The sequence below is a fragment of the Peromyscus leucopus genome, chromosome 7 (genome assembly GCF_004664715.2).
Source record: "Peromyscus leucopus breed LL Stock chromosome 7, UCI_PerLeu_2.1, whole genome shotgun sequence".
NCBI lineage: Eukaryota > Metazoa > Chordata > Mammalia > Rodentia > Cricetidae > Peromyscus > Peromyscus leucopus.
The window spans coordinates 105,569,211-105,587,692 of record NC_051069.1 but is presented as its reverse complement, the minus strand read 5'-3'; the positions used below and the strand labels follow the sequence as shown (position 1 = coordinate 105,587,692).

General features: G+C 41.7%; 1 protein-coding gene across 7 annotated transcripts in view; it reads left to right on the top strand.

Annotated features, from left to right (window-relative positions):
• Rbms3 (RNA binding motif single stranded interacting protein 3) overlaps nt 1-18,482 on the top strand; it is a 1,336,321-nt gene that overhangs the window by 531,105 nt on the left and 786,734 nt on the right. For all 7 annotated transcript variants that reach the window (XM_037208204.1, XM_037208207.1, XM_037208205.1 and 4 more), the window contains exon 2: nt 9,245-9,418. In XM_037208204.1, the coding sequence (XP_037064099.1) occupies nt 9,245-9,418 (174 nt within the window). The remainder of the gene's footprint in view (nt 1-9,244; nt 9,419-18,482) is intronic.

The following is an 18,482-nucleotide window of genomic DNA, read 5'->3' as shown; positions in this document are numbered from 1 at the left end:
AAGAGGTTCATATCTGGGGACAGGACTAGCTTACAGGATTTGGGATCAGCAAGAACCTGGAGTTTAAAATGTAGACAGCTACTCAGGGACATTCCTTCTGTCTCCACTGAGCAAGGTCAGCTCCTTATCTTTGGGCAGTCTCCTCTTCTTATTCCCCTAATCTCACACCTGCTCCATTAAAACCCCTCTTCTTAGTTCAGAGACCACTGGAGATATATGACTCACTAGGGGCTGTGTCTGTTTTTCCAGAAGACTTCTGGTTGATACAGGCCAGTTCAGGAGACAGCTTACATCTGGCAGGCTCAAGTCGATGTCATCCGTAATGACCAACTCTTATAAGGAAATGTTTCAAAAGGAGTTGGGAATGCTAGCAGAGCTTCCAAGGCTGGGGGAACCTTCTGCTACAGTTACCTTTCTATGACTCCACCCAGTTACTACAGGCAATGTATTCCCTAGACTTTCATGTTATTTACCATAAAAACATAAAATTCTCCTAAAGACTCACTTTAGCAGCATTTTAAGCTACCACTGGAATGCACCCAAAGTAATTTCAGTGTGACCTTATTGACTATTTCTGAAGTTATCTTGAAAATTCTGTCTGCTGAGGAATAATAGTTAACACCTACTTGTTTTTCCCTGTTTGAAACCAGATCTGAATGTATGCATGACAGTGGCATCCCTAGCCAAGACCTTAGCAATTTGGAAGGGACACACAAGTGGGCAATTTGGGTTGGCAATGACATCATCACTGATAATTGAAGTTGATAGTTTCAGTACTGTTGTCTATGATGCTGTAGAACACTACCCTCCTACCATGACAGCGTCAACATCTTCATCAGCACACTGTGATGCTTAACAAAAGCCCCCCACCAAATAAGACCCATTGAGATTCCCCCATCGACATGGGTGGAGATGGTCTTAAGAGCCACTTTAACTGAAGCTATGAACCACTCTTTCCTGTGCCACCCTCCCAACTGTTTGTAATTTTACTCAAGCTACACATGTCTTCTGGCCTTGGGAGGTGGTAGAGAATTTAGAGCAGGGAAGACTAACTGAGGAGGAACTTCATTTATGCAGACATGCAGACCTGTACGGGAGGGTCATCATCCATATTGGGGTGAGACTTTCCTGTGGTGTAGAGATCTGGGGGTCACCCATGTTCAGTAAATAAGCCCAATCAAAGCATTGACTCACCACGTTGCACTCACATGAGACCCTTGGTTCTGTCTTTGTTGTCATCTATGGTGAGCAGACATTTGTTGGTGTCTGTCCAGGAAAACTGCATCCAACACAAGATAATCTCATCACCAATAAGGGGAAGAGTCAGTAATAAGAGTGGTTCAGATGCCTGTGTCTCACAGCAAATGTTTTGAAACTTTGTTTCTCTATAAACTTATTATCTATGTATTTATTTTCTCTATAAACTTATTTTTAAAATTATTGTTACTTTGGTGTGTGCGTGTGCGTGTGTGTGTGCGCGCGCGCGCGCGTGCGTCTGTGCATCACATGTATGCTGGTGCCCTTAGAGGCCAGAAGAGGGCAACAGACACCCTGAAACTGAAGTTACAGATGGATGTGAGCCACCATGTGGCTGCTGGGAATTGAACTCCAGTCCTCTGCAAGAGAAGCCAGTGCTCTGAACCCTGAGCCATCTCTGCAGCTCCTCTATGAACTTATTTTAATACATGTCTATAATAGCCATTCTCATGTCAATGCATACTGTATTTGTAGAGAGTATAGTCACATAATCAAGCCTGGTTCTTTTTTAATCCTTAGCAGTTATATGTCTTTACCAGTTTGCTGGACCTCTGCCTTCCAAGTTCTTCATCATAGATCATAGATGTTAATACTCGAGTTATTAGTGTTCTGAGAGACCTGAGAAACAATGCTGGGAAGATCAAGGCAAATGCTCAGGGGACATTGGTGATGTCAGCACCAGGCTGTGTATTATTCTTGCAGAAATGGTTGAGATGACTGCCACATCTCTGCTCATCCCCAGCCAGCCACATGCCGTCTTTGATTTTTAACTGAAGCTGTGATAGACAAACTGATTTACTCAGCACTTGGCTTGAAGAAGCCCCACTTCCCCTGTGTGCCTCTCCACTTGGTTCCTCCAGAGTTTGCTCTGGTACCCAGGGACCTTATTCTCCAGGTCTAAAGCCCACATATAAGTGATGCTTGTGATAATTGAGAGGGGAGCCCTTACCCAGGGTCAAATACTTTACCTTCCTCCTAACTCTCTCTGGACAGTTGCTGCTGGGATTTTGGAGGCTCTACAGAAGCTGCTGCCTCTGACCTTGTAGCATCCAAGGCCACTGCAGCACACACCTTCAATGCCTCTCATGCTCTTTTACAGCCTCTCTCTTCCTGTTCACTTTGTGGGACTATCCTTTGTGCCCCACTCCCTGTTATATTTTTGAAAAAAATCTTTTTTCCCTTAGACCCTGCTTTCTGAAGAGTCTGCCACAAAAGTCAGTACTATGGCAGATTATTAGGAAGGGGATTTCTTGAATTCTTTCCTGGACTTGAATCCCAATCCAAAGGCCTGGTCATTATAAGACCTTGAATTTTAAGTTACCTTATTTCCTCCTCCATCAGTTTGCTTACCTGTAACATACACCTTGTAGCTAGAGTTTTTTATTTTATTATTATTTTTAAAGATACCTTGTAGCTAGAGTTTTCCTGCCTTGCCCACAGTCAGGACAAATCTTTGTAACCCGCCAGTCCCACAGCTGCTCAGACCCAACCAAGTAAACACAGAGACTTATATTGCATACAAACTGTATGACCGTGGCAGGCTTCTTGCTAACTGTTCTTATATCTTAAATTAACCCATTTTTATAAATCTATACCTGGCCACATGGCTGGTGGCTTACTGGAGTCTTTATATGCTGCTTCTCCTGGTGGTGGCTGCAGTGTCCCTCTCTCCTTCTTCCTGTTTCCCCAATTCTCCTCTCTCCTTGTCCCGCCTATACTTCCTGCCTGGTCACTGGCCATCAGTGTTTTATTTATATAGAGTGGTATCCACAGCAATACCTTATGATAGTAGCTAGGTTTTAATGTTGCTAAGAAGAACCCAGAAACATTACAGTAACATATATATATATATATGTACACATACATGTGTATACATGCATACATATATACATATATGCATTTAAAACAGTCCCTAATGCAGCATGGGCTGTGTGCTAGTGTTTGCTCTCGTGATGCTGAAACCCTCTTTCGTTACATCCAAGAATCTAATGAGACTCTTCTCTTCACTCTCTTTTCCTTGTTGCTGCCTTTTGTTCTCTGTCTCTCTCCCTCTCTCTCTCTCTCTTCCTCCCTCCCACTTTCTCCCTCTCCTCCTCACCGCCCTCCCTTCTCCCTCCCTCCTTCATTCCCTTCCTCTCTCCTTCCCTTCCTTTTTTTCCTTCCTTCCCTTTCTGTCTCTCCTTCTTCCCTCTCATGTCTCTCTTCCCTCTGTCTTAAAGATGAGGTATCATATATCCTAGGTTGGCCTTGAACTCACTATTTAACTTCCAGTTCTTCTGTCTCCACTTCCTGAGTGCTAAAATTACAGGAATGGGGGAAAGTCCCACCACACTCAGTTTACATGGTCCTGGAAATGGAAACCCAGCGCGTCTGGCTTGCTCAGGAAGCAGTCTACCAACTGAGCTGAGTCCCCAGCCCCTGCACTACTCCCTTTCTGAGTCTGTTTCCCTTCTGCTATCTGCTTCCTTCTTCGCCAGCGCTGATGCGTGGCTAGCACCACCATTGCCTCTGGAAGCACTGGAGAGAGCTCTTCTGTTGCTGCTCCATTGTCATTTTCTTCACCAGTCCTGACCCCTGGCCTGGCAGACACAGCAGCAGGGCTGCCAGCTCTCGACTGTGCGGAAGCCCTTTGTCCAGCTTCTTTGCTCTTTCCACTGGCTTCCTGCCTCCGGGCTGTCACATGCTCCCTGGCATGGTTCGTAGAGGGTGTGCCAAGGAGAAGAATGATAGCAGGGCTCAGATTAGCCAATTACAGGCTCCAGGAAATGAGCATCTCGGGATGACTGGGCCTCTGGATTCTGAGCCATTTCTTCCCTTTGTTGCCTTTGCAGATTTGTGTATTCTACTGCTTCTGCAACACTGCGTGTTTTTCTTTGATTGAAATATAATTAAGACATAATAAAGGGCACAGGTGCTAACTGTTCACTTAGATGAGTGTTGGCAATTTCATGCATCCATACAGTGATCCCCAAATACGACAGCTATATTTGTTTCCATGGAAAATTCTTATTTTCCTCCTGAATTAACTCCTTTTAAAGCAGCTCAACAATAACGTTTTGGTTTCTTTTCTTATATACTGTATGTTTTTCTTCTTTTTAATGAAAATAAACATTTTCATACAATATATTCTGATCACAGTTTCCTTCCCCTACTTCTCCTAGTCTGTCCTTACAACCCCACCCAACCAACTCCATGCCTTCCTTCTCTCTCTCTTTATGAAAAAAAGCAGACAAATTTAAAATAAAATAGGCACAAGATCACACACACACACACACACACACACACACACACACACACCATAAAAACACAAAATTGGAGACCATAACATACAAGCAAAAGACTAGTAAACAATGCCCAAACAGAGCGATGTGAGACCCTCCCCCCCAAAACCTCCAAAATAAGCACTGAGTTGATGTTGTGTTGACCGTCTACTGCTGGGCATGCAGTCTGCCCTCCAGTGTGTTTTATACTCAGTGAGACTCCACTGGAGAAAACTGATATTGTCTTCACAAGTGGTTCTCCACTGGAGATAGCTTATTGGTTAGGAATGAATGCTTACATACATACTGTTTTTCATTTCAGAACTTATATAAATGATATCATATATACCTATTCTTCTATTGCTGTCATCTTTAATTTGTAATGCTTTGGGTATGCACCAGGAATCTGTTCATATTGATAGCTTAAAAAGTATTCCATATTATAAATATACCTCAATTTAAAAAAATATATTCTTCTAGTTGTAGCTTGAAGACAATTTCCAAATTGGAGAGATTATGAATAAACCAGTTGTTAATTTTTAATTGATATTTTAGTTATTCTTTGAGACTCTCGGGCATATATACAACACACTTGGATTTTCTTTTTCCTCTTCCTCTTTGAATTCCTCTCAGGATTCCCTGAAGCTTCTATTCCTAATGTCATGTCCTTATTTGTTTTTAAAAATATCCCACTGAGTTCCGTTAGTGTTGCCTGTATGCACATAGGTGTGCAACTGCCCACTGAAGCGTGGACAGTTTACCAGTGGCCACACCCTAAAGATGGATAATTTTCCCTCCCCTGGCAGCCATCCACTGTCTGCAGGTCCTCAGTGGACGGGCCCCCACGGCATGCTGTCTGCAGGTCCTCAGTGGACGGGGCCCCCACGGCATGCTGGTTGGATTGGGTTGGTCCTGTGCAGGTCCTGTGCAGGTCCACATGGCTATTGTGCATTCTTGACTGCCACAGCTGTGTCCTGACCAGAAGACAGAATCAGACAGCTGTCATCCTCGTCCCCTGCCATTCTTACCTTCTCTCCAACCCCTCGTCCACAATGTGCCTTGAGCCTTCAGGGGATGGCTGAGTTGAGATAGATGTCTTATTTAGTGCTGAGCACTCAGACCTTTATTCTCAGCATGCTGACCACTTACGAATCTCTGCATTAGCTGCTGCCCACTACAAAAGGAAGCATTTCTGACCAAGATTGAGAATAGGATAGGTCTGTCAGAATAAAAATTAAATATTTAGAAGGCAGTTGGTGTGACCATTTAACAAAATAATAATAATAGCTTTGCCACTACTCAGATTCATATAAATTTTTTTGTTTATGTACTTTCTTTGGGAAAATGACTAAGGGTACAATTGTTGGCTATATTGTAGAAATATGATTCATTTTCTCTCTCTCTCTCTCTCTCTCTCTCTCTCTCTCTCTCTCTCTCTCTCTCTCACACACACACACACACACACACACGCCAACAAGAAGTGTAGTAGAATATTATTTTAAGGTGTGTTACTTTTTTTTTAATGTTGCATTGGTTTAACTCTGTGAAGCTATGTTACTGTGCTTGTCTAAAATGCCTGATAGTCTAATAAAGATCTGAACAGCTAATAGCTAGGCAGGAGAAAGGATAGGCAGGGCTGGCATGCAGAGAGAATATATAGAAGGAGAAATCTGGGCAGAGGAAAGAACGAGAGAGAAGGAGGAGGAATCCGGGTGCTAGCCACCCAGCTACACAACCGGCAGCAGAATAACAAGAAAGACATACAGGAAAAGGAAGAGCCCAGGGGCAAAAGACAGATGGGATAATTAAAGATAAGAAAAGCTGGCAAGAAAAAAGCTAAGCTAAGGCCAGACATTTGTTAGTAATAATTAAGCCTCTGTGTGTGAATTATTTGGGAGCTGAGTGGTAAGCCCCTAAAAGAGTTAAAACAAACAACAACAAAGAAGTTTTCCAAAGTACTTGTACTAAGTCCTCTTCTCACCAGCAGTGTGTGAAGATCTTGGGTCATAAGCACATGCCAACATTTAGTGTTATTGGTCATTTTATTTTTAGTCACTCTAGTTTGAGCTGGTATAGACCTGGTATTATTCTTACAGCTTTACTTTACATTTTCCTAATGACCAGTGGGCTTGTAAGCTTACTAGCTAGCCATCCCAATCTCTTTTTTTGGTACATTGCCTTTCAGATTGTTAATGGCAGGATAATCTAGTCAATTGACCAATGTTTTAAAGCTCTTGTTCTCATTTAAAAGGAAGAATATGGGCACTTAGTGTTTTATGTAAGATACAGAGAGTCAATTGTTTTGTAATAGATACTATTACGTAGAAAGGACCCAGTAATTGCCTTTAAAGTGTCAGTTAGGATAAAATTAGAAGGGAGAGGGGTCAAGGGACATTAATATGGCAAAAAAAAAGTTGGACATTTTTCAGCTAGGAGAAACACTGTGAAGGCATGCTTGTAGAAAGTCTGACTCCAGTGTCATTGTGGGGGGTTGGTCAAGGCTAAAGGTGGCAGGGCTTCCTTCCATTTCAGCAGCTCTGTTGTGAACTAATGGAAGCCTTAACTACAGAGAGTGATGTGGGAATAGAGAGGACAAAACAATTTAAGAACTACTAAAACTTTTCAGTAGGATTCAGTGACACTGATCATTGACATTGGAAATGAGTCAACATTGCTAAGATTTCCAGGCAGTTGGTTTCAAGATGTATCTGTGATATTTTTAAAAGTTAGTTATGGGGAAGATAAAAGTTTAGAGTAAAGCAATTAACCCATTTAATTTTGTGCGTGATCATTTAAATTTTGTTTGCCTTTGGGTGATCAACAGTTATATATCCTATCCAGCAGATAGTTTACAACTGGGGAATGGAATTTAAGAGAGAGTAAACTACATAACTGCTCTCTCTTTGTGTGTCTGTGGGAGGGGTTGCATGCATGCACACACACAGAGAAAGAGAGAGAGAGAGAGAGAGAGAGAGAGAGAGAGAGAGAGAGAGAGAGAGAGAGAGAGCAGATAAGAAAAATGACCCCAGATAGGAGCCACAGCTTGAGTGTGAATGTTACAGCAGATAGGGAACAGAATGTGGAGAAGAAAGACCACCATGCCTGCCTTGTGGTTGCTGAGAGAATAACCTCCATTAGTGAATATAACAGAACTAGAAGAGGAGGGTGGTTACAAATGTCCCTGTACATGAAGTGTCAGGTTTCCGACTCATATAAAAGTGGAAATGGGAACCTAGCCATGTGATTATGAGGCTGAGTCATGGAGGAATCACTGAGGATAGCACCTGAGTTCATGAGGGTAGTGATTTTCAGGAGACAGGAAGCTGTGTTGGACCCAAGGGAAGTTTACTAGTAATATCCTTTCTCTGCACCTTGCTTTTATGTGGGTTCTGGAAATCTAAACTTGGGTCCTTGTGCTTGTGTGGTAAGCCCTTTACTGACTAAGCCATCTCCCAGTCCCTTGGTAAGTACTTCTTACGAATGTATCTGCACTTCTTATTAACTTTTGACCTCTGTGCACCACACAGGTGGTTATCATGATGATGGATGAAGGGAATGGAGAAGCACTAACAACCAGATACGATTGGTTGACTTAACAACCTGATTCATAGTTTTGTAGTTTAAATGGATTCATTCATCTGTGGATTAAAATTTCATTTTTCTTTTTAAAGGACTGACTTGCTCTCCAGTTCTAGTAATCCCAAGATGCTAAGATTTATCCTCAAAAAAGTTGTTAATCTAGGTATCTGATATCAGGACGTAACCCAACAGGAACTTGGGATCTTGGATGCAAGTTTCTTCCCCACTGGGTTTACAGAATATAATAGCAATACGATTAGCACATTTTCCCAGTGATTGAGTTGGCAAGTGCCATGGATTTATAAATAGAATTTATTGTGAAAGTCACTGTGCTACTGGGATAAGTGTTTCTCACAATCTGATGATAGAAAATGCTCTCTGAAAAGAAACTGTTACATGCCTCCTATGCTGTGGCCATCTGAGGACAAAGGAGCCAACAAGGGACTTCTGTTTTCAATATATTTTACCCTATATGTCATTGTGATCAGCCAGATCTACTCGACATCTGGGAAATTAATATTTTACCAGTTTTCCACTTTCAGTGACATGGGTCAAGCAGACTGGGAATAAATGGCCATTTCAAACCCTGCACCATGTTGCTATCTTGAGGTTGGATGATAGTGAGCTGCTGAAGTATGCCCAGACTTCTGCTGGTGTCTCCCCATGAGAGCAATAGACCCATGGAATATGAAGGCCATTTAGAGTTGGGCACCAATCTGTGTTTCAGTCTGATCCTCATAATAAAATTCTGATTTACCACATGAGAATGAGACTCACAGTGCACTTCCAAAGCGACCACTGTGAGGAAGGTCATTTATGTAATTGAAGGTAGTAGGGTTGCTGCTATCCCCACCAAAGCATCACTCATTTCTAAAGGATGGTGTTGCATGTTGTAGCTGGGGGGAAATGGTATTGATGAGATCAGTATCAATAAGGCTATGTGCTTGGTGATCCAGGCAAAACTGTAATGCAGGGAAGATGCTTTGATCTCAGTCAGAAGAGTATTTCACGTTTCTTCCACAGCCAACGGCCATTTCCATGGTGAGCTGAGTGATCTGCCCTGTCCACACAGGGGAATGCATGATGTTGTATAGCTGGCTTGGTTTGCACAGAGTTGTCTTCACATCCCATCTCTTTCTTTTCAACAGTCTAACTCCACCGTGAGAACCTATCAAACCAGCAAGTCACGTGTGACCATGAGCCCTGGCTTCAGCTCCCACTGGAGCACCAGCCAACCTGCCTGGAACACATACTCCTTCCCAAGAGCGAGCTTGCACTACCAGTCTCATGCCAGCTACACGTACTGCACGGGCCACCCTTCAGTAAGTACCCATCTCTCCGGATTCGGATGCTCGGCACAGTTATATTTTAAGTTGGCCTTTCTGTGAAATGGGTTGTTTTCCTACAAATAGACTGATCTTGAGTATAACAGGTGGACAATGGGAATGTCTTAAGCATTTAGATGATAAATGTTTGGGTGGTCTAGGGTGACAGTTGATATTTTATTCCAAGTTGCTCCTAGATGGTACAGATTACCATCGTTTTCAGAATGGTGCACTGGGGAGGTTGAACATGTAACTATTTCTGGCTTGTTCCTTCTGGCTTCCTCTTGGCTATTGGTTATGATTCTAGTTGGTCACTGTTGTTCTAGGGAAAAAGAGTCTTAAAATGAGAGAAAAGTTACAGGATTCTGGATGCTCCCCTTTCCTCCCTAGTCTTTTTAAAATATTTGTACAAATGTAAACAGACAGAAATGTTTTGCAGCTACTACTACATAGAGCTCTGGCTGTTGGTATAAGTGACTTAAAGGGCAGGGAAAACAAACGCCAGTCATGGAAAAGAAAACTCGTGGAGTCTGAGAACCTTCTAGAATAAGGCGCCTGTTTTTACCACCATGTCTTTCATGTGTCATAATCCAACCACTGTAAACTAGGATTTCTATGTTATTGCAAATTGCATTGTGTGTCCTTGAAAAAGACTGTGGTGAATGTCCACTGGGGGGATCTCTGTTGACTGTTAGAGAGCTGAGCACAGTTCTTTGCAGGGCTCAAAGCATATCGTCCGCTGGTCAGCCCTGGTAGATGTGGGATTTGCAGCCATTTAACTATTGATGTAGACTTCCATACCTTACCACCAGTCACCACTTAATGATTATGAAGTTATAAAATATGTAGGGCTTTTAAGTTAAAGCAATGTGTTGTAAGGACACACAAAAGAATTCTCAGGAAATTTACTCAAACTGAGAGTTTATATGACTTTGTTTAAAAGCAATGTGGAAATAACTGTCTAATTTAAACTGCAAAGGAGCTCTTTGCTCAGTGGTTAGAGCTCTGGCATCTGTTTGGACATGTGAAAAGATGTATGCATGAGAGGATGGAGAGGCAGCTCCACTAATCCAGTGCTTGTGTAGCTTACACAAAACCTGAGTTTAGTTCCCAGCACTGCATACACGAGGCATGGTGGTGCAGAGCTGTGACTGTGGCACTTGGGATGTGGTGGCAAGAGGTGATCTGGCGCTCTTGTGCTCTGGATATCGATTGCTCTGTATGCTGTGAATGTGTTGCTCTGATTTGGTTGATAAATAAAATGCTGATTGGCCAGTAGCCAGGCAGGAAGTATAGTATGGGCAGGACAAGCAGAGAGGAGAATTCTGGGAAGTGGAAGACTGAGTCAGGAGATATTTGCCAGCTGCTGCCACCATGAGAAGTAAGATGTAAAGTGCTGGTAAGCCATGAGCCACATGGCAACTTATAGATGAATAGAAATGGGTTAATTCAAGATATAAGAACTAGATAGCAAGAAGCCTGCCACAGCCATATAGTTTATAAGTGATATAAGTCTCTGTGTGTTTAATTGGGTCTAGTGGCTGTGAGGCCCAGCAGGACTGGAGAAATCTCCAGCTACAGTCATCCTCAACTATAAGTAAATATATGAATGAATGAATGATTTAACAAATAAATAAGAATACACTCATGAGGATAGTTTTAGGTATTTTTAAATAGTTTGTAAGAAGATCTTTAATAACTATTCTTATTCTTTCATCAAAATTAGCATTATTATTTATAATTATTCACTATTATTATGTTCATCCTTTCTAAAGAAAGGGGAAACTAGTGTTTACACACACACACACACACACACACACACACACACACACACACACTATAAATTAAGGTAAAAAGAAGCAAATGAACAAGAAAAATATTTGGCAGTGGTAAATCTAATGCAGAGACTCACTCTAGGTTGATGTGTTGGTGAATGATAGTGGGTGTTACTTTGAGATTAGGTGGTCAGTTAAGTCATTTTCAAGACTCCAGATGAGTGACAAGAATGAGTGTCTGTGCTAAGCTCAGGAAAAAGTAAAACCCAAGCAAGAAACAGTTCACATGAAAAAGCCTGGAGAGAGGAGAATAGAAGGAAGAGGGCAGCCACAGTGTCTTAGCTGGGGTTACTGTTGCTGTGGTGAGACACCATAACCAAAAGCAAGTTGGGAAGGAAAGGTTTATTTGGCTTACACTTTCATATCAAAGTCCACCATTGAAGGAAGTTAGGACAGGAACTCCAGATAGGACCCTGAAGACAGGAACTGATGCAGAGGACATGGAGGAATGCTACTTGCTAGCTTGCTCCTTGTGACTTACTCAACCTTCTTTCTTGCAGAACTCAGCCATCATCCCAGGGATGGCCCCACCCACAATGGGCTGGGCCCTCTCCCATCAATCACTAATTAAGAAAATGCCTTACAGCTGGATCTTATGGAGGAATCTTCTCAATTGAGGTTCCCTCTTTTCAGATGACTCTAGCTTGTGTCAAGTTGACATAAAACTAGCCAGCACACCCAGGAAGCAGCACTTTGTTGCCTAGACTAAGAATATTATACCTAAGTGTGGTGGAAAACCACTAACTGCACGTAAGTGTGAATATGTATGGAGGCCAGGATAAATTCAGTTATCACTCCTCAGGGGCCATACACCTTGATATGGAGCAGAATTTCTCACTGGTCTAGGCTGACTGGCCACTGAGGATCTGCCTGTCTCCACCTGCTCAGTGCTGGGATTACAAGCAAGTCCCACCATACTCAGGGTTTTCCATGTGTTCTGGGATTGCAGTCAGGTCCTCAGGTTTGCATGGCAAGTCCTTTACCCACTAAGCCTTCTCTCCAGCCCCATTAAATGTTTTAAGTAAAGAAACAGTTGCTGAAAACCATTAGAGAAGGCAATAAGAAAACAGAGTCAAGTTAGGAAGCCATTCCCACGCATATACTTTTCACTGGGAGACAAGTGTAACTTTCCTCTAGTCCTTGAGAAACTTGATGCTCAAACATAGGCAACTTTTAATAATAATAATACAATTTGCACGTATTTGCATAAGCACTTGTTTCATAGTGAGTTCCATGTTTACTGTGTCTGATTAGTTTTTCCCTTTGGTCATTACTTTTCAAACCAAAAATAAGACAAATCATCATAACTTAATAAAGTATTTCTATTCCTATTCTTATTGACCTCAAGGTCAATAAGATAGCTGATCTAAAATAATAGCTGATATTTATTACATATTTAATATTTTCTAAGTACTAAGCATTCTAACTTATATCACACATACATTTTTTTTTTCAAAATAGTCCAAGGCCATAGTTACGATCATCATCATTTTAAAGGTTAGCATAATTAAATTCAGGTAAGTTTAGTATCTTGACCCAAGTTACACAGCTCCTGGTGGGACCAGAGATGCCAACACATACCTTCTAACCTTCCACAGCTTTCATCCTTATCTTATTCCCTGCTTTGTTTTTTATCACAGTGTCTCAGTGCTGCCTTCCACACCTGAGAATAGTGGCATGTTTGCATTCCGGCTCTAGCTCTTTCTAATCATTTAATTTCAAGGTGCATGTGACTCCTTAGAGGAACGTTTGTATTTGTAGACTTCTTAATTTTAATACCGGGGGCAGGGTTGAAGAATAAGTGGTATCCTGTCTTCTAAACTATTGGGCAAATTAGGGGTTGTCTAGCCTCTTTCTGTTGTCTTAAACTCAGCAACTGCCGCAGCTTTTGTTAGACCACAGAGGGTAAAGGGAAGCAGGAGGCGGAAGAAAAATAGAAATAACAGATTAGAAAATTCTTAGAAGGGAAGCATGAGTATTATATTTCTGAGTTCAAGGACACTCTAAGGATTAGCTTTAAGGCTTACTTGACATTCTCCCTTTAATCCAACATTTAAACTTTCTTTCAATTGTCTTCCCATGCTTGATCAGATGACATTAAACTCTTGACTCTAAGATCAGCACCCACTTAACTCTGCTGCTGGTTTGTGAACAGAACTATATCTCGTCTGAAAGGAAGCCAGTGGTTCACTCCTGGGAGACTGTGAGCTGGGTTAGGATGACCCCGCTGGAAAACATGAACTATTTCATCATTTTTCTCTTGGATCCATTTTTCGTGCTGAAATACCAGAGAAATATTTGGGCCTGCAGGAACGTGAGAAGAGATTCCATAGTGTCCATGCAGCCTAGGAACCAGAGGTTTTGTGGTTTCAAATCACAGGACTAGAATCTTGTCTGTATAGATTCTCAGAGATTTTCTTGAGTCATATCATTTAGTGGTCTTTAGTGGGGTGACAGTTTTTCTGCCTACCTCATGAAACCCTTGTCTTTTTATAGAACTCACCAGGCTGATTAAATAGTTCCAGTTCTCTAGTTTCCTGGGGTTTCAGGAGTGTTTGGTCCACACGATGTGTTTATGTTCAGCCTGTATGATTCAACAGACTTCCTTTGACCTCTGTCTCCATGCTACAGGGGATCCCTGGGATCCCAGGAACATCCAGTTAGTAACATGGAATCAATAGCCTTATTAACATCTCAGAATTTCACTAGCCTCAACCTGACTAAATGTTTGCTCAGAGCCCTTCTGCATTTGACTGTGGTACTTTCCCACGACAGATGAAACAAACTACCACAGATACAGGGGCCTCAAAATACCACACATTCTCCAACAGTTCTGAAAGTCAGGAGTCTAGAATGGGTCTCTCTGAGCCAAAATCAAGGAGTCAGTGGGGAAGCACTCGGAAGAGCCTTTGAGAGGCCCTAGGAAAAGGATTTCTTGCTTTTCTAACTCTGGTGATACATTCCCTGTGCCTGCTGGCTCATAGGCCATCTCTGATCGTTTAGACTAGCATTGCAACATCTTCAAACCTCCATCTCTCCATCTTCACCTTGACCTCTTTCTGGTATCTGATCTCTCCACTTTCTACATAAGTATGCTTTTGGGGTTTTTTGAGGAATCACCCGAATAATCCAAGAGAGTCTCCCCAAACATAGACTCCTAATTAACTCAGATCACAAACTTCCTTTTGTCTTAGAAAGGAACAGTTTGTCCCAGGGGCTGAGGATCAGATCACAGACAACTTGGTTTATTTAGGCTATCCGTAATCACAACATCCAGTCCCTGAAAGGCTAACTTCTGAAACATTTGTCGAGTTCTGCTGTTTCTTGAGTGTTATGGGTAACGAAAGAAGAGTGCCGTTAGTTTCAAATGTTCTAGAATCACCAGGGAACAGAGTCTGGATCAGAATGGCCTGTGGGGGAATTTGATGCCTGTTAATTGACCCTCCCTGAATGTGGGCAGCATTGGTTCATGGACCACATGACTGTAGAAAGCCAGCCAAGTGCTCAGCAGCAGTAAGCAAGGGGATCTGGGTCCATGGGCTTTTCTCTGCTCTTGACTGAATGTTATGTCATGTATAGACTAGCTGCTATAGGTTGATATATCCCACCTCAACTTCTTCTCAATGATGCATTGTAATGGGAATTACAAGCCAAATAAACCCCTACTTCCCTGTGAAGCTTGTGCCAGAGTGTTTTTATCACAACTACAGGAATGAAGCCAGGACATAAGAGTTCTTCAGTAATATGTGGACATGGCTACCCTATAGTATTTCCAAATTATGGAAACTCACAAGTAGGAGTTTGATTTTTTTTTTCTGAAACCCAGTTTTCCTATATCTAAAATGAGGCAGATGGATGGTAGCTCTCTCCTTAAGAACCTCTTTAACATAATCTTTAAAGTGTTCTTGAAATGCTGATTTTCTCACATCGTCATTAATAGTGCTCCTTTCCCTCTCAGAAATATTCAGGTTTAGAAGATTTATTGCATAGTGCCGCTACTCTAGTTTTTTACTCCCCCAAAAAACTCATATTCCTTGTGTATAAATCTTCCTGTGGTCCATTTCGTCAGGGCATAAAAATGCCCCAGGAGAGCAGCAATAAATGGAATGCCCCATGTCCTGATTAACCAGGCTCTGGAAACCAGTGGGCTTCCTGTCTTCTGGTGCATGTGTGTATCTCTGGTGAGGGGAGAATACTGTTTTCACAACCTGGCACATACATTTTGTTTTGATAATGATTCCAACTTACAATGAGAACCTAAAAATTTAGAGAGGACTGTAACATAAATCCTAATGTTCTTATATAAAAAAAAAACAAAAAACAAAAAACTAGAGCCAGATATGGGGGTACATACTGAAAGATCAGAGAGGCAAAGGAACAAACCACTAGAGAAACTTCTCACCACTACTGAATCCTCAGGCCTAAATGAAGGCGAGATCCAATCTCCATGAATTCTCTGACCGAATTCCTCTGAGTCCTCAGCCAAAAGGTCTCCAGCCAAAAAAGGGCTCTAGTTCCTGTCTCCGCGTGCCTTATATGCCTTTCTCTGCCCAGCCATATCACTTCCTAGTGTTAGGATTAATGGTGCCTGTGCTTCCCAAATACTGATAGCAAAGGCATGTGATTCCCAAGCACTGGGATTAAAGGTGTGTGCCACCACTGCCTGGTTCTGATTCTCTCCTAGACTGAATCAATCTCATGTAGTCAAGGGTGACTTTGAACTCACAAAGATCCAGATGGATCTCTGCCTCCCAAGTGTTAGGTTTAAAGGTGTGTGCTGCCACTGCTTGGCATCTATGTTTAATCTAGTGGCTTGTTCTGTTCTCTGATCTTCAGGCAAATTTTACTAGGGTACACAATATATCACCACAGAGGGCATACAGTTTGTTTTTCAAGATCCTTCCAGAATATCCAAAAGAAAATGGTCATTTTCTCCAAGTTTCTGATTTCATATCATGGCTGCCTCCAGCCCTGCCCATTTTCTCCAGAGATGAAGAGATTAAACACATTCAGCATCTCCTTCTTAGAAAACCATATTAAAGATTTAAATTGTTTTATTCCAACAAGATCTTCTCCATGACTAAATATACAGAGCTGGTCCTAACATGGTGGTCATCATTGGAGGGTGAACTAAGATACTTCATTAGTTATAAGTAGGATCTTTTTGTTTCTGGTATTGGAATGTCCAACTAATAGTGGTTTACAAAATACAATTGCATATTATTTTCCTTACTAAAAAAGCTAGATGTAGGGGTATGGTGCATGCTGGTATTTGTCCAGATGGCTCTAATCACATCACCCACTCACTCCATGAGCTTTTCTACACTATGATTCTGCCCAACCAGGAAGTGACATCTAAATGTCTTCTTAGATCTTTCTGATCTTTATGGCTCAATTCTAGTGGACAGAATCTACTAGATGGGATGGAATATCTTTATGCATCTACTATACTTTTTTGCTTTGAGTGCCAGGAGTGCTTTGTGAGTCTCATGCATGCAGAGAGAGTGAGAGTGAGAGAGAGAGAGAGAGAGAGAGAGAGAGAGAGAGAGAGAGAGAGAGAGAAGGAGAGAGAGAGAGAGGGAGAGAGAGGGAGAAGGAGAGAAGGGAGGAGAAGGCAAGAGGGGGAACTTATAGTTCTAATGTACCATTTTTAATTCATGACTTAAATTTGATTGAAAATAAATCAACAGCCTCTATACTCCTATTCCACCTCATCTTTAAAAAATGGCAGCAAAATTTACACATTTACATTATGAATCACTTAACACATTATTTTTTTAATATTATTATTGTTAGTAATTTCACCTTTTGTTTTTCTTACTTATTTTATTTTTAAATCTGCATTTGTATATGTCTATGTGTGTATGTGTGTGCAGTGCTCACAAAAGCCAGAAGAGGGCATTGCATCTCATACAGCTGGAGTTACAGGTGGTTGTGAGTGGCCCAACATGGGACCTGAAGTCTGGTCCTCTGAAAGAGCAGTAAATGACCATAACCACTGAGCTTTCTCCAGCCCCAACGGTTGTGTCTTCTAATCTTCATACTAAAGATAAGTGATCCGAACACTGTCCTTATACTAAATTCCAAATTTGACTGCATCTTTACTTTTACACTATTTTTTCTTTTTCGAGACAGGGTTTCTCTTTGTAGTTTTGGTGCCTGTCCTGGAGCTTGTTTTGTACACTAGGCTGGCCTCGAACTCACAGAGATCCGCCTGGCTCTGCCTCCCAAGTGCTGGGATTAAAGACGTAAGCCACCACCACCAGGCAAGTTTTATGTTTAAAAAAAAAAAATTCTAATTACCATGTTTTCTTTTCAACTTAGAGAACTTTACTCCATACAAGAGGGTTCTGGAATACCTACCAAGGTATCATTACTGTGATAATTCCAAGTTTTGCATTGGTGTGAACTGTACCTGTACCTGGGCTTTCTTGGACCATGGACATAACAGCTTTAGAGAACTTTCCCAGCTGAACTTGGCAAAATTAATCCTAAGGCAGCTTCTAGACTCTTCTAGAATGGTTTTTCCCTGGAAAATCCTTAAAACCACTGTGATTTTAGGGGCTTTGCAGATTTCTAAGATACCTGTAACACATTTTTCTTTTTTAATATATGTGTTTAATTTTTGTTTGTTTATTCATTTTTTATGTTTATGTGTGTGCCTGCATGTTTATGTGTCCACAGAGGCCAGAAGAGGATGTCAGATTTCCTGGAACTGGAATTACAGATGGTTGTGAGTAGTCATGTGGGTGCTGGGAATTGAACCTAGATCCTCTGGAAGAGCAGCAACTGCTCTTAATCATTGAGCCCTCTTCCAAGTCCCCTTAAAACATTATCCCATTTCAGATCATGTGGTTTCTAACAGCCATATCATCCTTGGAGCACACTAATTCTTCAAGTATTTCAGCTCTGTTCACTTTTCTTCATGATTATCTCTGTAAATCTGGCTGAAAGTAGCCATCAAGACAGATGCATTACTTCCTTGAAATGTTCTTCACCATGAAGACTAGCCAACTAGCTATAAGCTTATCATCCCATGAAGCATCAGGGCAAGGACAAAATACACTGAAATTCTTGACATCAAAGTGAAAGTGTAAGCTATTCTGCAGTTCCCAACAGGACAGGATGCCTGTTTGTATCTGAAACCTCATTAACATCACCTAGTTGCCTACCTCCCTATCATCAGCAATTCTTCCGTCTCTACCTCCTGACAGTGTTGGGATCAC